Source organism: Bubalus bubalis, chromosome 5, assembly GCF_019923935.1.
Source record: "Bubalus bubalis isolate 160015118507 breed Murrah chromosome 5, NDDB_SH_1, whole genome shotgun sequence".
Lineage (NCBI taxonomy): Eukaryota > Metazoa > Chordata > Mammalia > Artiodactyla > Bovidae > Bubalus > Bubalus bubalis.
This window is the reverse complement of record NC_059161.1, coordinates 132138407-132162098: the sequence shown is the minus strand read 5'-3', so window position 1 is coordinate 132162098 and position 23692 is coordinate 132138407. Positions and strand designations below refer to the sequence as shown.

Here is a 23692-nt window from a genome sequence, read left to right as displayed (position 1 = left end):
AACAAATGGCAATTTGATTTCTGGTTCCGCTGTTTCTTTAAAACCCAGCTTGTACATCTGGCAGTTCTCAGTTCATGTACTGCTGAAGTCTAGCTTGAAGGATCTTGAACATAACCTTGCTAGCATGTGAAAGGATTTGAGTATAAACTTGCTAGCCCTGAGGGCAGACATAATCCATCAGAGAGACCCAGAAATCTACAGAAAATTTTTATTTTATTATAGAAAATTCTGCTGGTTGAAGGGAGCCAGGGGGTGGGGCAAGATCTGGGGCCCAGAAGTCAGAGGGCAGCCCAGGAAAGAGGCCAGCCCCCCTGCACTGTGGCTGCGCAGGAGCCTCTGCCCTGCCCGCCCTCCCCTTCTAGGGCCGGCAGGAGCCACTGAGAGTTCAAGTCAGGCAGTACCAAGCCTGAGACCTAACACATGGAACAGGCCTCACAGACCACGGACAAGGGTGCAGTTCGCAGACACCCCAAACACACAGGGGCTCCCAGGGCCCCCCCACACACTTGGGTCTTCTTAAAGTTCCCCACACACAGCCAGCCAGGCTGGGGCGGGAGGCGGTGGTGGCAGCTCCGGAGTCGTGGGCTCCGGGCACCACCTGCTCCGGGTCCCCTACACGTCTGTGCTCTTGGGGCTGCAGCTGGAGGCAGGAAACGGGTTGAGTGGTTCCACCCCAGCCCTCCCCGCTCCCAGCCAGCCCCGCCTCTCCACCTTTTTTGCTCCAGTCTCTGGTACTTCTTCTTCAGGACTTCGTTCTTCACCGACTGTGGGACGTCGGGTACGAACCAGGCCGCAATGAGCTTGATGCATAAAGCCACGTGCTGGGGACGGCAGAGAGGGGAGGTCAGGAGGGCTGCACAGGGGCGCCAAGGGTCAGAGAGCTGCCCCACTCCAGGGTCCCTGCCGTGCTGACTCACCTCGAAGAGGATGAGGAAGGCCAGGCGGATTGCCAGGAGGAACCACTGCTGCTCTGAGAAGTTGGAGTCCTGAGCAGAGAAATAGTCCCGGTACCTGGGGTGGGGAGCAGATGAGGTCAGGGGTCAGGAGTTCAAAGGGTGCTCGCAGGGGGTGGGGGTCCAAACCTGCACTCGGTCACATTCTCCCAGCCCTCGATTTCGGCAGGATCCTGGAAGTCTTTGGTGTAGAACACAGACAGGCTGTGGTTGACATAGCCGGTGAAGCAGCTGTGGGCAGAGGACAGGAGCTTGGTGTGGCCCCTCAGGCTTCCGGGGTGCTGGCTCGAATCTGGCCCAATGTGGTGGGGGCCATCAGGGTGGGCCACAGTGCAGACCCTCTCCTCCACCTCTGTACATGGGAGACGGGCCCTCAGGGAGGCTGAAGGGACTCGCAGGGGCTGGGGGAGCCTTCTTGGGAGAGACCCCTGGAGACCCAGTCCCCCACAGGGCTGGAAGAGCTGGATGAGGACAGTGTGCAGACCCTACAAAGCGTCTGACTTCGGAAGGGGAGCTGTTCCCATAGCGCTTGCTCAGAAGATGGCTAGCTCTGGGACATTAATGCCCTCCTAGGGTCCAGTCCGCATTCCCAGCCTCCACCCAGGGTCTCTAGGTCGGCACAGGGCGGGAGCAGACCACCCCAGGAGAAACTGGGAGCATCAAGCCCTGCCCTGGGCTCCCCTGGAGTGGGGCCAGTTTTGCAGGGGCCTCTGGACAGTCTGAGACCCTCCAGGGCTGTATGGCAGCATCCCCTTACTCGACTTCAGACTGGGCCCCTCTCCGGCAGGGGCCATAGCGGTACTTGTACACCACGCGGGGGATGAACTCGGACGTGAAGGCGATGACCATCCCATTGGCAATGACCGCCAGCACACCGATGACCTCCAGCACCTGCAGCCAGGTCCCTGGGCCGCAGGAGGGAAAGAGGCCTGGTCTGCCTACGAGCCTCCTCCCCTGGCCCCATTGATTCCCCAAGGCTGGGAGCCCGGATGGCCAAGGGCTTTGTCACACTTATGCCTGTGGAGACTGCCGGGCCCCCGATGAGGACAGTCTGGGCCAAGGCCAGCAGAGGGCAAACGCCACTCTCCTGCACCCTGCTTCTTGACATGGACAGGGAGGGGCCCAGGTCTCCATCCCCCATGTTATGCCTGAACCTTTCAGCTGCCCCCCAGGCCTGCTCTGCCTCCTAGGTTCCCCCACCCAGGGCAGGGGCAGACCCCCTTACTGGTCCTGGGACAGAGGCCTTCCTCTCTCCTGCTGCCTTGTCCAGTACTCCATCTCCTTGCTTCATCCCTGACCCCATCCGCCCCGGCAAGGCCAGCCGAGATGACCGAGTCCCTGCCCCCAGCTGCTGGACATCTCTCCCCCAGCTTCCTGCTCTGAGAGTCCAGCCTTTTTGCACCTGCTTCCCAGTTCCCCGACTGGGGATGGGGGGCAGTGGGGGCATGCCAGCCCCTCCTCTTCTTGGGGCCTGGGCTCAACCCCCAACCCAGGCAGACCCTGGGAAGGGCTGGGGGCCACCGCGGGGTGAGGACCCCTCTTGCCCCCCAAGGCTTAGAGCTGGGGTTCCAGGGAGACTGGCGCGCTGGCCGCCCCGCTCCTGGCCGGCCCCTGACCGATGTCCTTGGCCTTGCGTGGCACCAGGCGCCGCTGCAGCCGGACCATCTTGATGGCGTCCAGGCGGATCTCCACGAGGTTGCTGAAGAGCGCGAGCAGCGGGGCCAGCGGGAAGGCAGCCACGAAGATGGTGGTGAAGCCGTACTGGATCACTGCGGGCGGGGGCGGTCACCCTGCGCGTCCTCGCCAGCCCCTCCGCCAGCCCCTCGGCCGCCAGCCCCACCCCACGTACTCATCTCCATGAACTCGTTGAACAGGCTGAAGGTGTAGACTGGGTTCAGCCGATAGTTGCGCTGCCAGAGGCCCAGCTCGGGGTCCTGAGACGGGGCCCGCAAGGAGCGATACTTGTGCGCCAGCCACCTAGGGGCAGGAGAACCCGGGGGGAGAACGGGGAGGAGCAGCGGGGCTGGCGTGGGGGGGGGGGCGGGGCGTCCTGCGGTTCCGGACTCCCTGCGGTGGGCGGCGCCCGGAGGGGAGGGGGTGCTCACGGCTTCAGATACTCCACGCAGTTGCTGAGCGTTTGCTTCAGACCCATGATGATGGCCATCTGCACGAACAGGTCCATCATGCAGCCGCTGAGGTGGCACTGCAGGGATAAGCGTGGGAGGTGCGCACGCGCATGGGGCACTGGGAGAGGCCAGGAGAGGGGGCAGTGCGGGAAGAGGGCAGTAGGGCACCCGGGACAGGCTGACCTCCTCCAGCTTCCACAGCCCCGCCAGGCGCACCGTCTTCCCGGGGTGACCGTTGATCCTGTGAAGGACAGCCAGGCTGAGGGAGGTGGCAGGACAAGAGTGGGAATTGGGGCGCAATGGGCCCTGGAGGGGAAGGAAGCAGACCTGCCCCACAGGTGAGCAGCGGCCGGATGTGAGCCTTGTGCCCAGACACGCCTGTGGGCACATGCTTGCACACACAAACCACTAGACCATTCAAGGGTAAGAATAACATTCGCTCAGTCGTGTCCAACTCTGCAACCCCCTGGACTGTAGCCTACCAGGCTCCTCTGTCCATGGGATTTTCCAGGCAGTAGTACTGGAGTGGATTGCCATTTCCTTCTCCAGGGGGTCTTCCCGACCCAGGGATCGAACCTGGGTCTCCCACATTGTAGACAGACGCTTTACTGTCTGAGCCACCTAATCCATTCAGGTCTGACCTAAATCAAACCCCTTACGATTACACAGTGGAAGTGAGAAACAGATGCCAGGGATTAGCTCTGACAGACAGAGTGCTTGGAGAGCTGTGGACGGAGGGTCGTGACATTGTACAGGAGGCAGTGATCAAGACCATCCCCAAGAAAAAGAAATGCAAAATGGCAAAATGGTTGTCTGAAGAGGCCTTAAAAATAGCTGAGAAAAGAGAAGCGAAAGGCAAAGGGAAAAAGGAAAGACATACCCATCTGAATGCAGAGTTCCAAAGAATAGCAAGGAGAGATAAGAAAGCCTCCCCCAGTGATCAATGCAAAGAAATAGAGGAAAACAATAGAATGGGAAAGACTAGATCTCTTCAAGAAAATTAGACATACCAAGGGAACATTTCATGCAAAGATGGGCAAAATAAAGGACAGAAATGGTATGGACCCAACAGAAGCAGAAGATATTAAGAAGAGGTGGCAAGAATACACAGAAGAACTGTACAAAAAAGATCTTCATGATCCAGATAACGTCGTGATAGGTGGTGTGATCACTCACCTAGAGCCAGACATCCTGGACTGTAAAGTCAAGAGGGCCTTAGGAAGCATCACTACAAACAAAGCTACTGGAGGTGATGGAATTCCAGTTGAGCTATTTCAACTCCTCAAAGATGATGCTGTGAAACTGCTGCACTCAGTATGCCAACACATTGGGAAAACTCAGCAGTGGCCACAGGACTCAAAAAGGTCAGTTTTCATTCCAATCAAAGAAAGGCGATGCCAAAGCATGTTCAAACTACCGCACAACTGCACTCATCTCACACGCTTGCAAAGTAATGCTCAAAATTCTCCAAGCCAGGCTTCAACAATATGTGAACCATGAACTTCCAGATGTTCAAGCTGGTTTTAGAAAAGGCAGAGGAACCAGAGAACAAATTGCAAACATCTGTTGGATCATCAAAAAAGCAAGAGAATTCCAGAAAAACATCTAATTCTACTTAGAAAAACATCTACTTCTACTTTATTGACTACACCAAAGACTTTGACTGTGTGGATTACAATGAACTATGGAAAATTCAAGAGATGGGAATACCAGACCACCTGACCTGTCTCCTGAGAAATGTGTATGCCAGTCAAGAAGCAACAGTTAGAACTGGACATGGAACAACAGACTGGTTCCAAACTGGGAAAGAAAAATGTCAAGGCTATATATTGTCACCCTGCTTATTTAACTTCTATACAGAGTACATCACGCAAAATGCTGGGCTGGATGAAGCACAAGCTGGAGTCAAGATTGCCAGGAGAAATATCCATAACCTCAGATATACAGATGACACAGAAAGCGAAGAAGAACTAAAGAGCGTCTTGATGAAAGTGAAAGAGGAGAGTGAAAAAGTTGGCTTAAAACTCAACATTCAGAAAACTAAGATCATGGCATCTGGTCCCATCACTTCATGGCAAACAGATGGGGAAACAATGGAAACAGTGACAGACTTTATTTGGGGGGCTCTAAAATCACTGCAGAGGGTGACTGCAGCCATGAAATTAAAAGATGCTTGCTCCTTGGAAGAAAAGCTATGACCAAACTAGACAGCATATTAAAAAGCAGAGACATTACTTTGCTGACAAAGGTCCGTCTAGTCAAGGCTATGGTTTTTCCAACTGTCATGTATGGATGTGAGAGTTGGACTATAAAGAAAGCTGAGTGCTGAAGAATTGATGCTTTTGAACTGTGTTATTGGAGAAAACTCTTGAGAGTCCCTCGGACTACAAGGAGATCCAACCAGTCAATGCTAAAGGAAATCAGTCCTGAATATTCATCGGAAGGACTGATGCTGAAGCTGAGACTCTAATACTTTGGCCACCTGATGCGAAGAGCTGACTCATTAGAAAAGAAAATGATGCTGGGCAAGACTGAAGGCAGGAGGAGAAGGGGACTACAGAGGACGAGATGCTTGGATGGCATCACCAACTTGATGGGCATGAGTTTGAGCAAGCTCTGGAGGTTGGTGATGGACGGGGTAGCCTGGCGTGCTGCAGTCCATGGGATCACTAAGAGTTGGACACGACTGAGCGACGGAACTGAGATCAGAGCTCACATGACAGCTAAAGAACATCAAAACAAGACTTGAATAGAGAAGCCTTGTTCTTTGATACAAAAAATTAGGATTGCATGCTTGAGACAGATAGAACGACAGGCCCCCCAAGGACGTCCACATCATGATTCCTGGCTTATGTTATATGACATGGCAGCATTAAGGTTGCCAATCAGCTGACCTTAAAATGGACAGAGAATCCTGGGTGATCTAGGTGTGCCCATTTTAATCACCAGAGTCCTTAAATGAGGAAAGAGGAGAGTCGGAGACATGACAAAATGAACGGGGCTCAGCCTGATACCCCTGGCTTTGCAGACACAGGAGGAAGGGACCAGGAGCCATGGAATCAGGCAGCGTCTAGCAGCTGAAAAAAACAGCAGTGTGGATTCTCCCCGAGGGTCTCCAGACAGAACGCAGCCCTGCTGACACCTTGACTTTAGTCCAGCAAGACCCTTTTTGGACTCGGCCTCTAGAACTGTCCATAATGTGTATTGTTTAAAGCTACTAAATTGTGGTAAAAGAAAATTAATACAGTATGTATGCCGGTTCTCCCTAAAAGAATGTATAATTTCCCTGCAATCCTAAGGTAAATCCCACAGAATTTTGATGGAGTTTCACAAAAATTAAAGTTCACCTAGAAGAATGAACATGTAAATAACTACAAAAAAGGAAAAGTGAAAAAGAAGAGAAAAAGAAAATTAATGCTAGTCCTATCTGATAGTAAAGCATAACAGAGTAATAATTACACAGTAAAATACTAGACTAAAATGATCAGAATTCACAGAAAGAGCGAAACATTCAGGCAAATGATGGGACTTGGTGTGTGCAGAAGGTGGTGGTGGTGATGGAACAGTCAGCAGATGGTTTGGGGACAGCTGGCTGTCACTTGGAAACAAAACAAGCTTCCCTCCCGTGCCCCTTGCAGCAGAACCAGTTCCTGTGGATCAAAGATCTGAGTGTTTAAAAATATTGTAAACTGCCTTCACAGGAACACGAGAGATCGCCTAGGCTTTCACCTCCTCACCCGGAAGCACAGCGTGCAGGGACGGCACACAGGAGGAACCGAGTCGGGCCTCATCTGCTCCTCCGCCTGCTGACTATGTCACCCTGAGAGCTTCGTAACTTCTCCGTCAACCCATCTGTGAAATGGGGTTTAGAGTCCCTACCTCGTAGGGCTGTTGTGCGGATTAGAGATGACAAACATGACTTAGAATAGAATGTGTGAGCATCCATGACATGAGTTATTATTATAAAGACATATTCCATCCTGCCAGGGAAAATCAATTGAGTCCTTCATTATCCAAAGTCAGTGGAGGGCTGCAAATCTTCAGCCGTGAGGAAAAGCAGCTGTATAACAGAGAAAGACTGTGGTAAAGGAACAGGAAGATGGACCCTTTAGGAAATGAGATGAGGAAAGGAAATGGGATTTCTCTGGTGGCCCAGCGGCTAGGACTGAGCCCCCAGTCCCGGGGACTCAGGCTCAATCCCTGGTCAGGGTACTAGATCCCACAGGCCGCAACGAAGACGTGATGCAGCCAAACAAATACTTAAAAGAAAAAAACTTAAGGGGAAAAAGAACATTGATATCTTCAAGAAAGTACTGTGTCTATGGAAACAAGAAAAGGACACTATAAGGGTAATAAAAGACCAAAAATCTCTTAAAAATTAAGACTTTGTCTTAAAATTCTTAGAAGAAAACAACAGAAGGCAAAAAAGACAAAGTGAAAGGACCTTCCTAGATGAGGATTGTGAGACAGAGACGGACGACATGAGAAAAAAAGGCAGACGCGTGAGGAGTGTGAGACAGAGAGACGGACGACATGAGAGAAAAAGGCAGACGCGTGAGGAGGTGAGACAGAGAGATGGACGATATGAGAGAAAAAGGCAGACGCACAGGGGACAGCCCGCGAGGACCAGGACTCGCATAAAGAGGAAGCAAGGGGAGGTTTTTTTAAAAAATCTGAGATTAAAAAGAAAAAAATTTAGTGAGCTTAAGCAGGACATGATTTTTTCATCGGAAGGTGTCAACAACTGCCCAGCACAGTGCAGGAAGAAAAGACTCACCCCGAGTGTCCCCCTTCTTAAAGAGAAGACCCTAATTTTAAACAGAAGATCCCTCTACCAGAGGGAAAAAATCTAGGTCAACTAGGAAAAAACAAAAATCAGATTTTCTGCATACTTCTCATCATCCATTTTGCATGTTCAAAGACAAAGGAGCAATGTCTTTGAAGTTCTAGAAGGGAAAACTGTTTTGAAGTTAGACTTCTCTACCCAGCCATATCAATCATGTGCCAGGGTAGACCATGACACCTTGAGACATAAAAGAATTCAGAAAATTTACCTTTCCAATATACCTTCTCAGAATAAATGAAAGCAAAAATCAAGAAAGCAGGAGGCTTGGGAATCAGGAAATGATGGTCCTAACCCAAGTCCCAAGAAGACAGATGTACAGGAGGCGCTGAGAGCAACCAGGCCAGTGTGGGAGAAGGCAGGGCTCCCAAGGAGGGTCCCATGGACAAAGGGACTCCATGCAACAAGCAGTTTGCCATAGACACGCAAGGGGGAAAAGGCAGCTGGAAACAACGGGAAAAATAAAGAGCTCTACGACAAAGAAATGGTCAAATAAGAAGCAAAGTAAAATATGACATGATTTTAAGAAACTGATAACGTCAAAAGAGAATCCATTTGATCTTGAGATTATGAAGATGCTCAGATGATATGAACAGTTTATAGAAACAAATTTAATGACCAATAAATATCTGGGAAGAAGCTGGATTCTCACTAATAGGTTTTAATAAGGCACCTTGAAAGATGAGAAGCCTCTGTTCGTCAGATCAGCAGGGGGTATGCACACACACAGAGCGAGTGTCTCTGTGAATCACCTCAGGGTTTCTGGAGGTTGCTTTAGCAATGCTCATCTCCACATGAACGTGCACTCCCAACTTTCAATTGAAATGGCTGGCTGCCGACACCCCCGGCCAGGCATCACCTCAGAGCTGGGAGGGAACTGAAGAGGCCTGCAGCCCAGTCGACACATCCTGCTGGATCGAACCTGCGGGGCTGACATCCGAGCAGCCGGCAGCCCCACCTCGCCCGGAGCACCCAGGACTTGGGCCCCTCTGGTGGGCGGGGGCACCCGCTGGATGGGATGCAGGCCTGGCTGAACCCCTGGGCCTCCTATCTGACCTCTAATCCCCCGACACAAGCGAAAAGACAGAGACACTTCCAGGAGGTTGAACAACCAAAGACTCAGATCTCAGGATTGAGCCAATGGACACCGAGACCCCACGCTGTCCCTCCCCCAGCTGGGCTCCCAGCATACCAAAGGCATCCTCCTTCCTCCAGGCAGGACACCAGGGATTCCCCTTCGGGTACAGACAGAACAAAAGGCCCCACCAGGAGACACGTGGTCCAGAGCACACTGGCACATGCCTTTCTCAATTAAAGACATGTGTCCAGGAATAAAAGACGTCTAAGGACGGTCTCTAACACCAGAATCAGAGACCAATCAACAAAGAGCATAAAACACTTGCAAGGAACAGAAGCAACGCAGAGTAGCAGGAAAAGAGGCCACGTTCTCAGACAAGAGAAACCCTGGTGTCCAGGTAACACGAAGAGGAGGCTGTAAAGACCCTGAAACATCGAAAGGAGTGCTCTGAAATTAAGAACATAAGCAAAAGTAATGCGTTCAAAGAAAAATTCTGAGAAACTGGGACAAGGATGGAAGGAAAAAGCAAAGAAAATTGGATGATCAATTCAGAAGATCTGATTTTCAAACAAAAAGAATTTCCCAGACGGGAAGAGAGGGAACCAAAGGAGGGGGCTATCAGACACATCAGAAAATCACTAAAACGGAAGGACCTGAGGCTCCAGGCCCAGCGAGCACCGGGTAATTTCTTTCCACTTGATCAGCATGGATTCTGCATACCTGGCCAGCACAGGAGTTGAGACAGGGCAGGGCAGAAGCAGAGGGAGCAAGGCAAGAGCGGGGTCTGAGGGACCAGGGTTCTGGGTCAAGTGCTCTTTAGAGGCCAGGAGAAGGGCAGCAGTCAGTGGCCAGAGGTGGCCCTGGTGTGGGGCGGGAGAAGCATGGGCTGGGGATGCCAGGAACTGGGCACGACAGGGAGAAGGGCGTTTGAAAGGGAGATGCGGGCACGTCTGTGTGGTGGTGGAGGCCGTCCAGTAGAGACAGAGATGCTGGTGTGGAAGACAGAGGCATGAAGTACTGCAGCAACGTGCAGTGAGAAAGAGCCACCGAGTCACACTGCTAAGAAGTTTCCGGAGATGGAGGATAGTGAGAAGATGCAGAGAGTCGGAGTCGCGTTGCCGTCAGGTCCGTGGGACGGAACACTGGAAGCCAACAAAGCTATCCCTCGAGTCTGAGGAAAACCACATCCAACTTAGCATCCTGTCTCTAGCAGTCGCTCGGTCAGGTCCTCAATACAGAGGAACTCAGCACGGATCATCTCCTGCGCACCCTTTCTCAGGAAGCCACTGGAAAACTTGGGGTCCTCCCTAGCAGAGGGGGATGGGCTCACCAGGATGGGAAGGCCAAGCAGAGCCCGGAGACGGGGACAGACGGAAGGCCTCTCCAAGGACCTCACGATGTCTTTGAATGAACTGGGAGGGGTTTTCTGTTTTCAAAGTTCCACTAGAGAGTTCGGGGTTAATGAGTCTGAGCAAACCCCAGGAGGTGGTGAAGGACAGGGAGACTGGCACACTGCAGTCCATGGGGATCACAAAGAATCGCACATGACTTAGCGCCTGAACGACAACAATGCAACTTAAAAAAGTTGAGCAAACACAGAGACCACATGGAGCAATTATTTTCTTCTGAAAAGACAAGAAAATGTCTGTTGATTGAATCAAAATGTTAACTTCACTAATTTGGAAGGTGAGAGCAAGTGTGTGCCTGTGCCTGGTATATGAGATGCCCACTGCCACTTTACTTACAAAGCTCAAAACTGGAATTAACCCAAATGTCCACCAACTGATGTGGTTAAATAAATTCAAGAACATCTCTCAAAGGAATGCTCATGTATGGTTTTAAAAACAAAGCCTCACCACCCTTGCGGACATGGAAGATACCTATTGTGTGCTTTCAGGGTAAGGCAGAGAGGATAATTTATGTGACAAACCACTTATGTCAACAGGTGTATCTGGGACTTCCCTGGTGGCACAGTGGTTGAGAATCTGCCTGCCGACGCAGGGGACACAGTTTCAATCCCTGGTGCAGGCAGATTCCACACGCCACCACGGCAATGAAGCCGGTGCACCGCGACTCCTGAGCCCATGTGCCTGGAGCCCACGCCCTGCGACAGGAGCCACAGCAAGGAGAAGCCCTCACCAGCAACTCGAGAGTAGCCTCAGATCAGCACATGTGCACAGCAACAAAGGCACAGCACAGCCGAAACAAACACATAAGAATTTTAAGATAGGTGTGTCTGTGTGAGCTTAGATGTGTAAAAATATCTGGGGAGATGCAACAAACAGTGTCATCTCTGGGGACGTGAACTGGACAGTTGGGGGTAGACTGTGCACTTCTTTCACACATTTCTGTATTAGGTTTCCACGTGTTTTGAGCTTGATTCATTTTAAAAATTAAAAAGAACATGTGTTTCCATTTCCAAGGTGGGAGAAAGAAGTTAGAGGGAGGCATGTGAGAGCCGGTGGCCCTTACCTGCCCAGGATGAAGGCAATGTAGATAAGGGAGGAGAAGTGAGCAAAAAACTGCAGAGTGAAGAACTTGATAGTGAACTTGCTCTCTCGCTCTGAAAAGGTCCTGGGTTTCTCTGGAATGAGATGTGGGGCCATCCTTCCCTCATCTCTCCCCCCAATGACAGCCCACGCCCAGCCTGTCCATATCCTAAAAACTTGGGGTCACCTGGGACCCTCACCTGTCTCCCAGGCAGGATGCTCTGGCCTCTTGTGGGCCCCATTTCCCCACCCCAGGGTTCCAAGACCTCCACCCTGAATCCTCTCCCCGAGAAGCCAGTCTCTCACCAAAGTCACAAAGCTTCAGGGCCACATATTTGTTGATCTGTAGGAGGGGAGATAGGGCTCACCTTGGACCTGGGCGGAGCCGCACCCTGCCCCGCACCCTCCCCTGCCCCGACCCCTACCTTGGTCATGATGAGGATGATCACATAGTGAACCAGGGCCCCGCTCACCACCACAGCCGTGGTCACCTGCTCCCCCAAGAAAGGCAGGGCCGAGTTGAAGAGGGCAGCAGCTAGGACTCGGTAGACCACCAGGACGTGGGCCATGCCGATCATGAGGCAGATCTGGGGTGGAGGCAGGATGGACAGGGCTCAGGGAACTGCCCCAGCTGCTCTCCAGCCCAGCCACGGGAGCCCAGGAGTACCATCAAGAGTGACAGGAGAAGGATGACGGTGCTCCGCAGGTAGGAGTGCTGGTACAGCCGCGGCTGGTAGTCCGGGCAGCTTAGGAGCCCCAGAGCCATTTCCTCCTGTGGAAGGCACCCAACTGGCCTCAGATGCCGGAATTGCCTCAGACGCAGAACCCCCTGGGGCCTGGGAACCTCCCTCCGACAGAGGACCCCCTCAGACACAAGAACCCCTTGGACACTGAACCCACTCAGACACGGAACCCCTCGGACACGGAACCCCTTCGGACACAGGAAACTTTGAAGCAGGAAGCCCTTGGATACGGACACCCCCTCGGACACAGGAAACCCTTGGACATGGGAACCTTCGACGGGAAGCCCTTGGACACGGAACCCCTCGGACTCAGCAGCCTCTCAGGGCCCGAGCCAGCCGCCCGTCGGCCTCACCTGGTCCTCGTCCCACCCGTACAGCTCCCACTGCAGGACCACTCGGGCTCGTTCCCGCTTCCACAGCTCCAGGAACACGGTGGCTGCGCCAGAAAGCAGAGGCCTCAGGGACGTGTCTACCTGTGTTGCTCAGGGGGCCCCAGGTCCGCGCGACTCACCCCACAGCGCCATGAAGATGGCGAACAGCACAGTGCCCTCGTTGTCAAAGAGGTGGGTGAGCTAGAGGGAGGGGCACGTTGGGCTGGGGTGGCCTTCCCCCCAACCCCCGGCCCAGGCTTCCCCTTCCCCGGGAGGACCCGCTGGGCACCCCCCCCCGCGCAAACCTTGGCATAGGCGCACGTGTCTGAGAGCCGCTGGAACCTGCGGTTGTGATCTCCGCGAGGGCACATGTAGATGTCGTGGGCCTTGCAGATCTCCTTGCTGAGGGCGCAGGGACCGAGTTGGCCGCCGGGCTTTCCTGTGGACCCTGGAGGGGCCCCTCCCTGGACCGCCCCTTCTCTGACTCCGCCCACCCTCAGCTTCAGTCCCGCCCCTTCTCTGGCCCCACCCACCCTAAGCTTCAAGCCCGCCCCTTTCCTGACTCCGCCTACCCTCAGCTTCAGTCCCGCCCCTTCCCTGACTCTGCCCCACCATCAGCTTCAGATACGCCCCTTCCATGACCCCACCCACCCTGTTTCAGGCCCACCCCTTCCCTGACTCCGCCCACCATCAGCTTCAGTCCCGCCCCTTCCCTGGCCCCGCCCACCTTATCTGGCTGGCTTCGAATTGGGAAAACCCGCTCAGGAAGACGATGAGGCCTATCACTGCGGCGGGCACCAGCATGTAAGTGTACCAGCCGAGCCAGGCGAAGTACAGGGCCACTTTCTCTCCAAAGTAGTCCCTACGGGCACAGCGTCCCGTCAGGGCCACTCCCACCAGGGGTGACGGCCAACGCCTGGGTGAAGCTTGCCATGCTGGGGGCAAGGAGTGTACCGAGGGCACCTAAATGTATGTCTAAATGGTTCGCCAGACAGCTGTTTGCTGCAGGCATGGGTGTATCTACAGAGGGGCAGCCTGCCTGCGGGGGGCACAGGTGTGTCCGCGAGGGCAGTAGTACCTGATATCACTAATTGGCTGCCTTTGGAACATGCTTCTCCACCGGGCCCATTTCTTCTTTAGGTGTTCCTCCCCCTGGGCACAGGTGAGACACAGTGGGAGCTTCCTGCCTCAAGTCCTGCCCTCAGGGCCTCTCCCAGCCAGCCCACCCCTCACCTTGTGCAGGGGGAACCCGGCCTCAAAGACCCCATCCTTCACCAAATCCTGGAGCGTGTCTGGTGGTCAGAGGGGTTCTTGGGTCAGAAGGGGCGGGGATGAGGGAGGACCCTGTCCCGTTCTCCCCATGCGACGCCCCTCCTGGAGGGCTGCAGCACAGGCCACCTGCCCATCCAGTCCTTACCACCCGCTGCCATCTTGCTGTTCAGGACAAAGTCGACAATTCGGATTCTAGAACACAAGAGCTGGTTCAGGAGGGTCCTCTATCTGGCCAGGTTCCAGGCCCCTCTTCAACCTGGCAGAGCCCCCAGACCACTAGCTGGGACTGCCTGACCAGAGCTCAGAATCCAGGACTCATCTGGGAGTACAGCTCCTCGAATCCTCCCAGGGTTCAGCTGTACCGTGGTTGCAAGGTGGGCCGCCCTCAGGGTGGTCTCTCTCGTCCCAGGGCTCCATGCTCAGCCCTACAATCAGCCGTCCAGCTTCATCCAGGATTCCCCACCTCCAATCACACCTCCCACCTGGAGCCCCAACATGTTCAGAGCACACCCTTTATGTGCACAAATAAATCCTCTTTACACCCCTGTGAGCCATTTTGCCTATGGAAGACTGAAACTCAGAGAGGGTAACTTGGCCAAGGCCACACAGCCAGGAGGTGGCACATCCAGACATCTGATCCTGCTCCTCTGGAACATCTCCTATGAGACACAGCCTCCCAAGTGTCCCAGGGCCCTCCCCACAGCCTGCTCCTTCCAGGCCCCAACAAGGTGCCTCTACGCATGTGTCCTCCTAAACCAGCCAGTTCTGAGCTCCCAGGAAGCCCCCCTCCATTGCCTCATATCCAGACTCCCAGAGTGTTCTTTGTTGACCTCCCTGACTGGCCCCAGGTGAGTTCAGAGGGCTGGGGCTAGGACCAGGAAGGTGTTGGAGGCAGGGTGTGGGGAGGGCAGGTGGACTGGCTTGGTGGGCTAAAGGATCAGAGTGGGGAGAAGCAGGTTCCTAGAGAGAGAGAGGAGGTGTGGGGTGCCTGGGAGGCAGGGACAGATGTCCAGAGAAGGGCATTCAGTCTGGAGAAAAGAAGTGGAGACTGAATCCAGGGAGACGACCTCAGAACCCAGGAGGGACAACCGGGAGAGTCCTCCCAGCCTCTCCAAATGCCACCCGCCCTTTAAGGCTGGCTTCTGGTCTGCATCTGGGGACACAGTCACAGATGTAACCTTCAAGCACATTTTCCAGTATTACAGGCATGGTAAGTAAGGCACAGATGGTTGCCCCCTGTGCCCTCTGCCCCAGGACCACACCTGGGAGCCTTGCTGCCTGTCTGGACCACCATGTAGGTGGGCAGGGGTCCACCTGGCTCTGCCGTGGGCCAGCCTCTCACCTATTGGTGGCTCGGATGGAAGTTGGCCTGGACAGCTCCCCTCTGGGGACAGTGTCCTCGGTCTCCGTAAGTCTCCAGTACCGGTCAAACATGCTATTGTTAGCTCGGATCCCGAAGAACTCCTTCTCCTGGTCCTCCATTGCCTGAGGGTTGGGGGCAGCGTGGGACCCTCTGCTCCACCTTGGGACCCTCCCCCTTCATCCAAGGCCAACAGTCTGTCCCCTCCAACTCTGGCATGAGGCCACAGGCAACCTCCCCAGACTCCTTCCTGGGACCCACCCAGCCCCCTGTGACTGCTGCACCCAGGCAGGGCCCTCAGCCCTCCCACCTTGTAGCGAAAGCCCTGGTTCTCAAGCTCTTCCAGAAACTGCCGCTGCCGCTGGACCTGCCGAGGGTTTCTCTGGGTGCGACGATCGACCACAAAGACATAGTCCCATAGCTCAGGGGCCTCAGTCTAGAGGAAAGAGGCATGGGGCCCAGGGCTGGCAACCAGAGCAGGCCGGGTGCAGGGCGTGGGGGAGTGGGACCAAGCCCAGGAGGGGCTCACGTAGGCTCACCTCACAAGTATTGATGTCCATCAGTGGAAGGCTCTCACCTTCCGTCGGCACCAGGATCCGGAGACTCTCTTCTCCCTGGGGGTGAAGCACATGCGGAACAGAGGCTGGCACTCGTTGCCACAATAGAGCACCTCCCAGGCTGGGTGCTCTGGCACCAAAGGGATGGTTTCTGGTGGGGCCACGTGCATGCAGCACAAATGGCTGGCAAAGGTTTGTTTGGAAACATACAAAGAGCACCCTGAATTCATAAGAAAAGGCAGGCAGCGCAGTGAAAATGGGCCAAAGATGCAAATGGACACTTCACAGAAGAGGAGCACCCAGAAGGTGAAAACATGGAACGCGAACGTGAAACCGTTTGGAAAATGCAGGCTAGGTGACCAAGGAGGCATCGCCGTCCACCCATTTGGCAGCAAACATTTTACAGTCAGACAGTGTGAACCATCCAGGTGTGGGAGTTCACGGCAGCCTAGTGGTTAGGACTCGGCGCTTTCCCTGCCGGGGCCCAGGTTCAGTCCCTGGTCAGGGAACTGAGACGCTGCAAGCACACTGCGACCAAAAAAAACCTGGTGATCTATAAAATATTGAATGTGACATAATACTGTACATCACCTGAAAATCATAATATTGAAAATAAGCTATGTGGAAAAAAAAAGCCAGGGTGACTCAGCAGGACCCCCATGTGCTGCTGTTGTGCGCGCCTTGGCGCCTGCGTTTGAGAAACCTCGCAGACCTGCCCCCTGGCCCCCTTTGGAGTCAGACAAAGGTGCTCACACTAGCACATTTCATACCAGAATTGTGTGAATAATCCAAACTCTCATCAGTTTCTTCCCAGGCGCCACTAGCGGTAAGGAATCTACCTGCCAACGCAGGAGACGCAGGGGCGTGGGCGGATTCCTGGGTGAGGAAGACCCGCTGGAAAAGGAAACGCAAACCCACTCCAGTATTCTCGTCTGGGAAACCCCATGGACAGAGAAGCCTGGTGGGCTACAGTCCATGGGGTGGCAAAGAGTCGGACACGACCAAGTGGCTAACACATTCACTTTCACTTTCCCTAACGAACACACGTCCTTCTATGCTCCTCCCTCCGGGAGGTGAAATCCTCCCTGTTGAGGGTGGCCTGGACTCAGCGACTAACAAGGAAAGTATGAAACAGAAAACAAGTCACTTTGCAGAGGAGACCCTGGCAGAGGCCCGCAACCTGGGAGATGACAGCCCAGGCGATGGCACGCAGCAGCTCGTGGTCCCGAAAGCCCACGGCCCCATCCCAGCAGGAGGAGAGCCCCAGCGAGCAGACCCCGGAGTCAGGCAGCCAAGGACAAGGGGGACGGAGAGGCCATCACAGATGGGAGGGGCCGTGGGGATGCGGCGATGATGCCGTGGGGGGCCTGCATGATACACTCGGAAAAGCCGGTGACGTGAGTCCAGGCCGAGTCAGGCTCTTCACCTGCACCAGTGCCCCAGGCAACAGGCACGGCAGGCCCTGCACTGTCTTTGTGACACTTTAGGAAAACTTACAGATTTGCAAAAACTGCACAAGTAGCAGTCGGGGGCTTCCCAAGTGGCACAGTGGTAAAGAACCTGCCTGCCAATGCAGGAGACGTGGGCTCCACCCCTGGGTCGGGAAGGTCCCCGGGAGGAGGAAATGACAACCCACTCCAGTATTCTTGCCTGGGAAATCCATGGGAAGAAGAGCCTGGTGGGCTGCAGTCCATGGGGCCGCACAGGGTCCGAGCGGCTAAGCACACACAGGAGTAGGGGAGTGGAAAATGCTGGGACTGGCATCCAGGTGGGAGGGGTGTCTTAAGGCCTCACTGATTCCCAAAGAGCAGACAACAGGCTAGGAGGGCTTAAGACAAAGTGACCCAGGGCCCCTTCTCTGGAAGAGCCACTGGGCTGAAGAGAGTGGGGGACACAGGAGATGGGGGACCAGGGCAGGCAGGCAGGTGGGTCATCAGGGGGAGCCCCAGGGGCCGAGGCAGGGGAAAGACACCGCCTCCAGAGCCAAGCGCCCAGCAGGGGCTGAGGCTTTGTGCCCTCAGGCAAGAACCCACATCTCCCAGCCTTGGGGGGCTTGACGCAACGCGGGTAGCATCCTGCAGCCCCGGCAAAGGGCTGACCAGCCCATGTGCCCAGTGAGAGGCCCCCAGCCGTGTCCCTGTCAGCAGCTCCCCGGGGAGCTGACAGGAAGCCTGGGATGAGGGCCTGGGGGCACTGAGAGCTGTGTCAGCTGGAGCCCCCTGCCTTCCTTGAAGGGCCTGGTGGCTCCCCATCCCACCGCGGGCCCGCCGCCAGCCCCTGGGCAGCCCCGCCCGGCTCACAAGCCTGCAATCCGCCCCCCCCCCCCCCAGGCATCGCAGCTGCCCAGCGTCCTGGCCAGCCCCTGCCCTGAGGCTCCCCCCGCCGCTCCCCTTCTCCTCCCTGCACATTCCTGCCTCCTCCAGAAAGCCTCACTGGACTGCTCCAGCCAGTCCGCTCTTGAGGGCTGCCAGAGAAAACGGAGGCCACCCATCACATTTGAATTTCAGATAAACAATAAATACCATTCAGTATAAGTATGTCCCAATTATTGCACGGGACATAACCTATACTAAAAAAAAAAAATACTGTTGTGTGTGTGAAATTCAGCTTACTAAGGACCTGTTTTTTATTTTGTTTCACTAAATCCAGGACTCGACCCCAACTCCCCACCCCCAGACACACCCAGAACTACTGGGTCCAGAACCAGGCCTGGGTCTGCCCCCTCTCTCCCCTCTGTCTCAGCCACAAAATGGCCGACTCCAGGGCACGGGATGCCGGGGTCTTTGTGCCCCGGTGCAGCCCCTGCCTGGCCCTCTGTCCCGCTTTCCTGGGGGCCTGTCTCAGCAAAGGGAGTCAGGTCTCACGTAGATGGGGACGAAGGACGCTGGCGCATTTCTGTCACCAGCAGCCAGTCCTGTGACTTGCCCACTGTAGGAGCGAAGCATCATGTGAGACAAATTCGTGAGTGAAATGGGTCCTCACGTACTCGACCTCGGACCCAGGAGGAGGCCTACGCTTGCTGGGCCTGGACCCCCTGCAGGATGACCCTCTGAGGGTCCCTCGCCGGCAGGCCCACAGAGGCTGAAAAGAGAGGCTACCTCACGTGAGCCTGAGGCTGAAGAGTGGGCAGGACCAGCAGCGGAAAAACGGGGTCCCAGCTGGGGAGACGGGGTCCCGGGGGCGGGAAGATAGGGTACCTGGGGTGGGGAGATGGGGTACCTGAGTGAGGAGATGGGGTCCCCAGGGCGGGAAGACAGGGTACCTTGGTGGGAAGACAGGGTACCTGGGTGGGGAGACAGGGTCCCCGGGTGGGGAGGGACAGCACAGGGATCCAGACAGGAGGAGGGAGCCTGGGGAGGACCATCCCCGAGGGACTCCCAAAGGCAGCAGCGGGAGGCTAACCCTCAAGTGGACCCAGAAATGAGGCTGGGGCAGCTGTCTTTCCCCAGAGACATCACATGACTTTGGGGCGTTACCCAGAGCCTCTTGGAAAAGGGGAGTCAGCCTTCCCAGGAGGCTGCTGTGTGACCTGGACCAGAGGGGTCCCACAGGCACTGTCCCCCATCACTGGGACACAGCCCCACCCCAGTCATGACCTGGTCCCCCCAGGGAAAGGGCCGGCAGGCACAGGAGCAGCAGTAGCCAGGCCTAAGTCCCCTGCCCCATCCTGTCAAGCCACCCCACACTCGACGTCCGGACGTCTGGTGCCCGCATGCTCTGTGCCCAGCGGCCCCATCCCCAGGCCAGCTGCCTGGGCCCCAGGCTCCAGGATCAGGCTGTCCATTGCCCACCTGTCCTCCAGGGAGAGAGGCCTTCACGGATTAGAACCAGGCTCCCCTAAAGTCACCCCCACCTCCAGCCAACCTGACTGCTTGGTGCACCTGAGGTGAGCTATCTGGGGGTTCTGCTGTCCCCGTCCACCAGGCCCCACCTCCAGGAAGCCACGTGTGCCCATCAGGCTCCCAGACCCCAGGCAGGGTCAGAGGCTCCCCGGGCCCGCTTGGCCTTGGGGGTCCCAGCCCCACCCATGTGCAGGTTCCCAGCAAGTCTGCGCACATGGATGGGGGAGGTTCCAGGCACCCGGCTCTCCGTTGTCCTCCCTTGGAGCTTCCAGCCCCCACTCCCTGCAGGCCACGCACCCAGTGGGCCAGGCCCAGGACTGAGTCCAGGCCAGAGCCCCAGTCGACCCACCCACTGCCTGCTTGAGTTCTTTAGAGGCTGCAGCTCCCCGGGAGACCAGCCCAGGTGTGGGGGCCAGGCCTGGGGATCCACACTCTGTCTGTCTATCCCCAGGCAGCTTGCAGGTCCCAGCAGGGCACAGGGACTGCTGTGCAGGTGTGCCTGCCCCCCAGCTCCCGACCCTTCTGGCCGGGCAGCCTACCTGGAGCACACGACGTCACCCCAGCCACACGCAGCAGGCAGGGGCCTCCCCGCACCATCCACAGCCCGCCTCAGGCTTAGGGTCACACCACAGCCCAGCCAGCACCCACGGCCCCCTGGCTAGGCCCTACCAGCAAGCAGTGGTTTCATCACTCAGCAAAGGGACCGCCCACCCCAGCACCAAGCTCAGACGTGGAGAGGTCTACCCACACGTGCGATCCCCCAACCTGGCTCTGGTTCCTCATCGTTCAGGGGCCACACCATGAAACATGTAGGATCTCACCTCCCTGACCAGGGATCAAACCTATGCACCCTGCAGCAGAAGCACCAAGTCCCAGTCACCGGGCCGCCAGGGAAGTCCCAGCTCCCTTGGATTCCAAGTCCTGTCATCTGCCTCCCTCCCCCCTTGGGCCCCTCCTTCCCACCATGCCTCCCACTGTCCATCCATCTCATTTGTCAGATCACAAGTCTGTCTGGCCATCCATCCCAGATGCGGCCTGCTGTGAGTGCAGCCGTCACGGGCAGTGCCCAGCGTGAGTGGACACGGGCCTGGAGAGGCAGGTACCTGCTTGGCAGGGGAGGCAGCCCAGAGCTTGCCCTGGTAGTGTGGACAGGGCCTGAGGGGCAGCACACAGCTGGTGTCCAAGAACCTGCTACAGAGACTCAGGGACTTGACAGCATAAAGCCTCGGTGCTCAGCACTTCAGCTCTGCAGAAGCATAAAGGGCTTGAGGGCAACCACCAGGAGGTGAGATCAGCAGTTAGCAGAAGCTAGACCAGAGGCCTTTTGAACTGTGGTGTTGGAGAAGGCTCCTGAGAGTCCCTTGGACTGCAAGGAGATCCAACCAGTCAATCCTAAAGGAAATCAGTCCTGAATATTCATTGGAAGGACTGATGCTGAAGCTGAAACTCCAATCCTTTGGCCACCTGATGTGAAGAACTGACTCACTGGAAAAGACCTTGATGTTGGGAAAGACTGAAGGTGGGAGGAGAAGGGGACGACAGAAGTTGAGATGGTTGGATGGCATCACCGACTCAAAGGACATGAGTCTGAGCAAGCTCCGAGAGTTGGTGATGGACAGGGAGGCCTGGCATGCTGCAGTCCATGGGGTCACAGAGTCGGACACGACTGAACTGAACTGAGACCAGAGGGCTGCACAGGCAGCGGTGGAACTTGGACTGCAGCTGGGGCCAGGGGTGGGGGTGGGAAATGGAAGGGATTTGGGCAGGGGAAGGAGATGCTCAGATCCGCCGGGGCGGAGCTCTCTGCTGTCTGTGTCTGTCTTTACCCAAAGGCTGATTTTCTTGCCTTAGCTCCCTCCACACCCCCCAACCCCAGCCCCAGGCTCCCTTCCCCCCAGCACAGGGCTGGCCTGGGAACCAGCCTCAGCTGCCAAGGCTCCACAGCCCTGGAATGGCCGAGGCGGAGTGCGAGGCCGCCTGCCTGGCCCACACCTGGGAGCGCCCGGAGGAGGGCGACGGGGAGGCGGGTTTCGCTCTCCACCTCAGCTCGGGTCTCCTCCCGGCCACCCACGGCTGCCCGGGCCTCGAGACCTCGTCCCTGGCGGAGGAAAGAGAGGAAGTCCTCCCGGACGCTCTCCTGCTCTGCCCCCAGATTCCGAATCCAGCAGCCTTCAGCGACTCCCACCCCGGCCCAGGCAGAACCCCCAGGAGCGGAGGGCCCTGCCGGCCACCCTGGGTCTCCCCAGCCCCCTACCCGCCGGACGGAGCCGCGAGGTCTGGGGTCCGGCTCCAGGCTCAGCGCCCGGGGGTGGCCACGCCCCCCACCTGACCCCGCTCTCCCCGGGGCTCCCGGCGCAGGAGGCAAGCGCTTTCTTCCGTCCTGCCCCAGCCCCGGGGGAACGGGGGTCACGACCCCCTGCCGGCCCCCTCCCGCTCTGCAGGGGACGGGGACGGAGGCGGGAGGGGCGGGAGGCCGGGGCCTGTCCCGGCGGGCGTGGCCTCGCGCGGACTCACCCGCATGCCGGTGGTCGCGCTGGGCTCAGGGTCGGAGGGTCCCGAGGCGAGGCAGCCCCAGCGCCGCTGGGAACCCGAGTGTGGCTTGGAGGCCGCCCAGCGGTCCTACCTGACTTCCGCGTGGGACTCACCCCTCCCTTCTCCCCGCCCTCCTCGTCCTCGGGTCCCTGTGCCGCCGTCGGGAGCGGCCCGTGCCCGCCGGCCGGAAGGCACACCCCTCCGCCAAGCCCCGGAGCCAGGGACACCTTCGGGGCCTCCGGCGCCCACCGGAGGCTCCCAGCTCACCTGCAGAGGGGCGTTCCTCTGCCGTAAGTGTTAGATCGGCATCCTTTGGGGGAGGGGAGCGGCTCCCAATAACCCTGCTCCCTGCTCCCTTCACTCTCCCTGAGGACGCCTGGACGCACCGTCCCCAGGCCGCTCTGGGGCACCAAGCCTCCCACCCTCCAAGTCTAGTGTCCAGTCCCTTGGAGGAGAAAGTGGGGCCGGGACGGTGGAAGATGAGACAGACCCCAGAAAGAAAACAGTCTGCCCCACCCAGAATCTCTGCTGTGTGCACCCCAGGGCCAGGATGGGGAGCCCGGGGGTCCTGGAGCCACTTGCTAGCCGGAGGAGGTGGGGGGTCAGGAATGAAGGACTGAGAGGGGCCGTACCCCACCCGTGGTCAGGGCAGCAGCGGGAGGCAGCTCTGGGCCACCTGAGGGAGACTGTCCTGGGGGACGGTGGACTGCCCCCAACAGGGAGGGAGGGTGTCCATGCTCTGGCAGCTGCAAGGCAGGGGGTCAGGAGAGAGAAGAGGCGGACATGCTGAGCAGCACAGGGGCAGCTGGAGGAGAGCAGGGACCGCTTGGGTGTGCCGGGGGTCGGGAGGTTGGAGTACCACATTGTGCAGCCCAGGGAACCCACGCAGCAGACCCGCGGATGAGGGCTCCTCCCGGTTCCACCGGGATAACCTGGCCCCGCCCACGTGTCTGTTTGGGGGACCCCATGGCAGACTGTGAGGGCAGCAGGGACCGAACCCTGAGGTGGCAAAGGCGAGAGAAGGAACTGGCAGCACAGAACTGTGAGACTGGAGGAGGAGTCTGGACAAATGTGTTATTCGTGTGACAGAAGACCCCACGAAGTAGCAGCTTAAACAAGCCTGTATGCCTGTCTCTCCCACAAGTGACATCTGGAGGCAGTGCTACCAGGACTGGTTAGTAACTCGTTGGTCACCGAAAGCACATGGATCCACTGCATGGTTCCAAATGGCTGCTCAAGCCCCAGACATCACAACATTGCAGACAGCCAGGAGAGCAAATGAAGGAGGGGCATCCCGGCCGCCCGTGGTTAGTCACCTGGCTAGTCACCTCACCACACCTTACTGCACGGAAGCCTGGGAAGTGTGGTCACTTTTCCTAAGGAGGGAGGTCGTTGTTGTTTAGTCACTAAGTCGTGTCCAACTCTTTGTGACCTTGAACTGTAGCCCACCAGGCTCCTCTGTCTGTGGGATTTCCCATGCAAGAATAGTGCAAGGGGATTTTTTCTTCCCCAGGGGATTTTCCCGA

At 56.7% G+C, this 23692-nt stretch overlaps 1 protein-coding gene across 13 annotated transcripts; it reads right to left on the bottom strand.

The window, feature by feature from the left end:
• Positions 1–194: 194 nt before the first annotated feature.
• ANO9 (anoctamin 9) lies at positions 195–22289 on the bottom strand. Of its 13 annotated transcripts, XM_044943917.2 has the most exons (24): positions 16563–16708; positions 15775–15849; positions 15546–15671; positions 15218–15360; positions 14021–14067; positions 13837–13895; positions 13682–13755; positions 13331–13465; positions 12909–13005; positions 12744–12804; positions 12586–12668; positions 12157–12261; positions 11915–12076; positions 11796–11832; positions 11473–11584; positions 3263–3320; positions 3059–3156; positions 2803–2930; positions 2570–2722; positions 1711–1858; positions 1083–1184; positions 918–1011; positions 712–821; positions 195–640 (listed from the first exon to the last, which is right to left on the bottom strand). In XM_044943917.2, exons 1-24 carry the CDS (start codon positions 16590–16592, stop codon positions 613–615), a joined length of 2265 nt encoding a protein of 754 aa, XP_044799852.2. In that variant the 5' UTR covers positions 16593–16708; the 3' UTR covers positions 195–612. The 13 variants fall into 13 exon arrangements, 12 of the variants coding, with proteins under 12 accessions (XP_044799852.2, XP_044799845.2, XP_044799844.2 ...); XM_044943910.2 differs by lacking the exon at positions 16563–16708 and adding an exon at positions 22149–22289 and having other exon boundaries at positions 2803–3156; positions 11690–11832; XM_044943909.2 differs by having other exon boundaries at positions 2803–3156; positions 11690–11832; positions 16563–16710.
• Between the last annotated feature and the right edge of the window lie 1403 nt (positions 22290–23692).